The following is a 6,372-nucleotide window of genomic DNA, read 5'->3' as shown; positions in this document are numbered from 1 at the left end:
GCCATGTGAGGGCTTACTTTTTTGCAGGACTAGCTGTAGTTTTTATCGTTACCATTTTTTGGTACGTAGAACTTTTCACTTTTATTGGAGAGCCAAGTTGACCAAAAACCAGCGATTTTGGTGTTTCACTTTTTTTTACGCTGTTCACCGTGCGCAGTAACGCTTCTTTGTAATAGCTTAGACTTTTACAGACACAGCAATACCAATTTGGTTTATTTTTGACATTACTTCAGGGGGAAAGGGTTAGGGGACTTGAACCAGCAATCTTTAGCTCGCTGGTACAATATACTGCAATACTAACGGGCGATGAGCTGTTGGAGGGGGCCCAAGATGCTGCGGTCGCATTTGACTGCAGCATTTGCTCCCAGCTGTTAGTTCCAGGTATCCGCTGTAAAATACAGCTGACACCCACAGCATATGGAGCGCGCTCCAAACAGTACCCGGACGTAATAACACGTCTGGGTGCACAAAGGGGGTAAACTTTTTTTTTCCACTTCAAGAACAAAACGCCTTATGACACAAATGTAAAAAGTTTTCAATTACACAATTGGTATCGCTGTATCCGTAACAAACCATACCAAAAAAGAAAACCTATCCCGCGAAGTGAATGCGGTTACAAAAATCCCAAAATAGAAGCACACACACACAAAAAAAAAAAAAGCTCATCATGCAGTGAAGAGGAACAGGTAACTGTTTTAATGATCAGTGGGAACCCCAGCGATCAGACATTACCTATGCTGTGAAAAGGTGATTAAAGAGGTTGTCCCACGAAAGACATTAGAGGCGCTCTCACCACATTGTAAGTGCCCTATCTCCTACATAATTTGATCGGCGCTGTAATGTAGGTAAAAGTGGTTTTTATTTTGAAAAACGATCATTTTTGACCAAGTTATAAACAATTTTAGATTTATGCTAATTCGTTTTAGACAACTGAGCGCGTTTTTACTTTTTACCAACTGGGTGTTGTACAGAGGAGTGTATGAGGCTGACCAATCAGTGACCAATCAGCGTCATACACTTCTCATTATTCCATCCCAGCTTCTTCACTGCACAATCACACTAACAATGGGCTGTAACAATGAGAAGTGTATGACGCGGATTAGTCACTGATTGGTCAGCGTCATACACTACTCTGTACAACACCCAGTTGGCAAAAAGTAAAAACACCCCCAGTTGTCTATTAAGAAACTAATTAGCATAAATCTAAACTAGCTCATAACTTGCTCAAAAAAGATCGTTTTTCAAAATAAAAACCACTGATATCTACATTACAGCGCCAATCAGATTATGTACAATATGGGACACTTATAATGTGGTGACAGAGCCTCTTTAAGCATTTCAAAAAAGTCTTGGCATTATGTTGGTCCAAGATTTGCTTAAACATTTTTTAAGGGAGTAATAAAAAAAAAAAAAAACAGTATCTCCACCACTTTTTAGTGATTTGTTTTTACAGCATTCAAAGTACGCTATAAATTACATTCTTTTTATTTTGCAGGTCGTTACAATTACAGCCAAAAGAATGTCAATTTTCTTTTCAAATCTTTTTTTGTAGTACTATTTTGGGGTACATAGAACTCATTAATTTGAAGATATAGGGAGGAGATTTTCGTTACAGCATTCACCTCACGGGATAAGTGTTTTCCTTTTTCGTATGGTTTTTTTACGGATGCGGCGATACAAAATGTGTAATGGTACATTTGTACCATAAGGCATTTTGTGAGGGGGAAAAAAATAAATAAATAAAAGTTCTATAAATCTTTTATTTTATTTTTTTTAGTCCCTTTTCAGGACTAACATGCAATCCCTTGACCGTTTCTATGACACATTTCAATAGTCCTGTATGGCAACGTTATGTATGAGGCCTAATAGTCAGCTGGGAGCCTAAAAAAATGGCTCAGAGGCACGTGTGCGCGTTTGCCAATGGACGTAAGAGGTTTCTGACATCTCTATTAACAGAGGCATCTAAGGGTTAAATGGCTGGGATCAGAGTTCTCTGATCCAAGCCGTTTGAGTGGGGTGTAGGCAGTATGATACTAACGGCACCCGAAAGTGGTGGCGCAGGCTCAGCTCCTGTGGCCGCACTACCGTTCCCACGAACCACCGTACTAGGATATCCTATTGTAGCGCAGGGCAGGATGGGGTTAATTCTGGCATTGACTGGGGTCCTGCAGGAGATTATCTACAAACTGCAGGATTTTTCTTAAGCATCGCTTATTTGGGGCATACAATATTGTTAATCATCAATGCTATATATTAACATGTTAAAAAGAACCAAAACACACATAAAACAAAAAAAAACCTGTTTATTTTACCACCTAAAAGTGAACTACACATCAAGGTAACGGGAACGGGCAGGGGGACAAAAAATAATGGAAAAAACCCAGACACCTTCTGTTCTGAATTCACAAACAATAAATGTGTTCCAAAGAGCAAAAAAACTTTTTTTTTTGGCAAATAAAATACTACAATTATCATTTCGGGACTTAACTATAAAAAAAAAAAGCAAAAAACGATCTACTTATATATTACACACAATTTGGAGAAGGGGAGAGGAAAAAAAAGTCTAATAGAAAAACTGTGCCATACTTAGTTTCATCTTATAATATTGATTGTGTATATAAAAGCCCAAGTTACATCAAATAAGAACAGAAGGTGTCAATTTAGGCTTCTATTCTTTTTTTTTTTTTTTTTTTTTTTTCACATTTTAAAAGCAAGATCAACCAGTCAAATGAAAAGGTTGGGTTCACATGGGAGGCAAATTGCATTTTTTTTGCCATGTCAGCCATTTTGCCACGATTCACAAAATCCCATTTTGACTGCCATGTGTGAACCCGGCTTTAAGACTCAGTCCCATGAACAGTGGTTCGTTCACTCCATGAAGTTAAATTTAACTGTATAGAAATAGCCATATAACCTGTATGACCACATGACAAAGGTAAAGGAACTCACAAGTCTGTACTGGATATTATTAGCTATCCTTGTCTGTATTCCTAATTAATGAAATTGTCTCATTGTAATGAAGTCTGCATTATTTATACACCAGTGGGATTATACAGATTGATTTCATACAATAAGTTAAATCCACCAATAAAAATCCTGTTTAAAAAAAAAAAAAAAAAAAAAAAATAAATTGTTTTTTTTATTTAAAAAAACCCGAACACAAAGCAGGGCAATTTACTGTTTTAAAGCCCTGTTAAATTTAGTAAGGTATATAACAAATGAATAAGTTATATCGAAACACGGATAACAGGAATCTTAATATCTTCTTTGAGGTGCTCCCTTATAGGACTTGAATCCAGAACCACTTCCTTGCGGAATAGATCCTGGCATCTGTACAACTCTGTCGATTGCAGAATTACTGGAATAGTCAAAAGGGAGGGAAAAAAAACCATTAATAAACTGCACTATATTTAGACGCTAAGCAAACTATAGCTGTTTATACCTTTAGAGGCCTGTAGTTCAGTGTAAAGTCATACATATCTTCTAAGTTAAAAACACTTCAGTTTGTCCCTAGATTTGAATAACATACCTGGAATGTGAAGACATCATGCCCCCACTACGACCATCTGGTATCCTTCTGCCATCATATCCACTGCCCTGTGTATTGGGGCCATGCCATTCTTTTCTTGGCCCAGCATGGTCACGTCCAGGGCCAATAGGTCTTCCTTCATTATAGTGCTAGAAAACAAACTTCGGTAGGTTAAGGTGTTAAAGTATTGAAGTCCTGAATTTTTGGCCTCAATCCCCTAAAGAATTATTGTTTTTTTTGTTTTTTTAAGTGGCGGTCCTGGCAGTTATTACTTCAAATACTTGTTTGAGGTTTTTTTTTTTTGTGAGATCGCGCGCAAAAGAGAGAAAGCGAGCGAAAGAGCGCAAGAAAAAAAAAAAAGAGCTAAAATGTATATGATGGCATGAGTCCTGTTCACCTGTACCGTGGTCTGGCCAGGAAATCTAGCCGAAACTCGGACCGTTTTTCACGGCCCAATCTCGGTCGAGCGCAACTGCACTTAGCGTTTCGCTTTTGTTGCATTTTAAAAACATGGAGGGTATTTTTCCCTAACCCAGTAGGGACTTAGACAAAAATCAACACAATTAAAAACAGCCATGATCAGGATTCTAATCCCGTAGATGGCTGACAAGGCAATGTACATTTACAGCACCTCACACTTAGGGTAGATTCAGACGAGCGTGGCGTTTTTGCGCACGCAAAACACGCGGCGCTTTGCCTGCGCAAAAGCCACTTAACAGTTCCGTGTGGCAGCAGCATATGATGCGTGGCTGCGTGCTTTTCGCGCAGCCGCCATCATTATGACACGCCATGTGGATGTTTGTAAACAGAAAAGCATGTGGTGCTTTTCGGTTTTCATTCATCCTTTTGACAGCTGTTGCGCGAATCACGCAGTTCGCACGGAAGTGCTTCCGTGCGGCATGCGCGGTTTTCACGCACCCATTTACTTCAATGGGTGCGTGATGTGCGAATCGCGCACAAATATAGAACATGTCGTGCATGTCACGCAGCGGACCAACGCGGCGTGACAATCACGCACCTCTCTGCACGGCCCCATATACTTCTATTGGTCCATGAGAGCTGCGTGAAAACCACGCGGACTGCACGGACGCAATTCACGTTCGTGTGAATCCGCCCTTAAGCTCACCCTGTTGGCAACGAGTTTAAAAACATATTTCCAAATATTAATTTTATCTAACATAAATGGAGAATAAACGTTCTCTTAATGTTGAAATACACAAAATACGTACTTGTCCAGCGCTTCCACGGTCTCCCACAATTACGCCCCGATCACCATCTCTGCCACTATAGCCGGATTTACCACCACGATTACCATGCCCACCTCTGGCAGAATGACCAGGTGCATCTCGTCCAGGTCTGTCAGTTCTGTTAAAGGAACAACAATTTACAACAATAAAACCTGACAAACCCCTCATGTCAATTAGGGGAAGAGGGAAATTTAAAAAAATAAATAGAATAGATCGGTCGTGGATTCAGTTGAAAAATTAAGCAGTTGAAAAATTAAGCAGTGACACCCGTGTGAGCAGAGTCCTAGTATGAATATATAATCTCTCGCTCTTTTTTCCCCTGGAGTGCATCTTTAATAAAGCAATTATTAGAAAAAAATAAAAATTATTTATAGGCAGCATTTTAAGGCCTCCCTTTTGCAGGATACAGCTTGGCGGAAAACAACTTTATAATCAAAATGTTCCAAAAAGAACACTGTGAACAAGAAAGAACGTGCCATATAGATATTGACAGTGGTTTCCAACTTAAATGTGAAGTACCTTGCTTCCCGCTTATCTGTTCCCATTCCTCCTTCTTTCCAGTTAGTTGACCGTATTGGTTTTCCTGCAGAATCTCTCTGAGGACGTCCATGCTGAATATCTGGATTACTCAGTCTTCTATCATGAACTTGGCCCTCGGATCTGTTTGCACCTGGTCTGTCGATACCTACTGGCCTTCGTTCATCCCGATCTCTCCGGTCTGTGTCACGTGGCTCATTCCGTGGCTGTGCTGGCTCATTTCTTCTCGAATCACTGAAATTCTTGTTAAAGTTCTTTTTGGCATCCCCTTGGTTCACAAAACGGTCACGTCTAAAAAATAAAAATATTAACAAACAAAAATAACTAAATTTAATTTTTGTACTCCCCATAAAACTGTTTTTGTTGAATTCATTGGCGGACACAGCACCAGAGTATAAGCCGCTGACACTAGGTAAGAAAGTCTTTGATTCGCCCAGGCACGCCATTACCCTCGCAGACACACTGGCTTAACCCCTTCCCGCCGCAGATCTTTTTCAGATTTTCATTTTTTCCTCCCCACCTTCCAAAAGCCATGTCGTCTTTATTTTTCCGTCTATATAGTACTATGAGGGCTTTGTTTTTTCGGGGACGAGTTGTAGTTTCTCGTAGCACCATTTATTTTGCCGTATAATGTACTAATAAACTGGGAAAAAATTATTTGTGGGGTAGAAAATGAAAAAAAAAAAAGTTGACCCACAGAATAAAGTTTTTTCTTTATTTTACTACTTTTACAAGTAAAAACCTAAGTGTAAAAAAGAAAATTTATTTTGTGTCGCCAAATTCCGAGAGCCATAACTTTTTTATTTTTCTGTCAATTAAGTCGTATGAGGGCTTATTTTTTGCGGGACAAGCTGTAGTTCTAATACCATTTTGGTGTACATGCGACGGTTTGATCTTTTTATTTCACGTTTTGTGGGAGATGAGGTGACCAAAAAATAGACATTCTGGCGTTATTTTTTTTTATTTTTACGGCGTTCACCGTGCGGGTTAAATTATGATATATTGTAATAGTTCAGACTTTTACAGACGCGGCGATACCAATTATGTATATTTATTTTT

General features: G+C 39.2%; 1 protein-coding gene across 4 annotated transcripts in view; it reads right to left on the bottom strand.

Moving 5' to 3' along the window:
- Positions 1-2,283: 2,283 nt before the first annotated feature.
- SLTM (SAFB like transcription modulator) overlaps positions 2,284-6,372 on the bottom strand; it is a 70,986-nt gene continuing 66,897 nt past the window's right edge. For all 4 annotated transcript variants that reach the window (XM_075857935.1, XM_075857939.1, XM_075857936.1 and 1 more), the window contains 4 exons: positions 5,296-5,604; positions 4,759-4,894; positions 3,530-3,678; positions 2,284-3,358 (listed from right to left, as the gene is read on the bottom strand). In XM_075857935.1, coding sequence (XP_075714050.1) covers positions 3,256-3,358; positions 3,530-3,678; positions 4,759-4,894; positions 5,296-5,604 — 697 coding nt within the window. In that variant the 3' untranslated portion in view covers positions 2,284-3,255. The remainder of the gene's footprint in view (positions 3,359-3,529; positions 3,679-4,758; positions 4,895-5,295; positions 5,605-6,372) is intronic.

The sequence above is a fragment of the Rhinoderma darwinii genome, chromosome 3, assembly GCF_050947455.1.
Source record: "Rhinoderma darwinii isolate aRhiDar2 chromosome 3, aRhiDar2.hap1, whole genome shotgun sequence".
NCBI lineage: Eukaryota > Metazoa > Chordata > Amphibia > Anura > Rhinodermatidae > Rhinoderma > Rhinoderma darwinii.
Note: the sequence above shows the minus strand (reverse complement) of the source record. Positions and strands in the feature narration are given on the sequence as shown.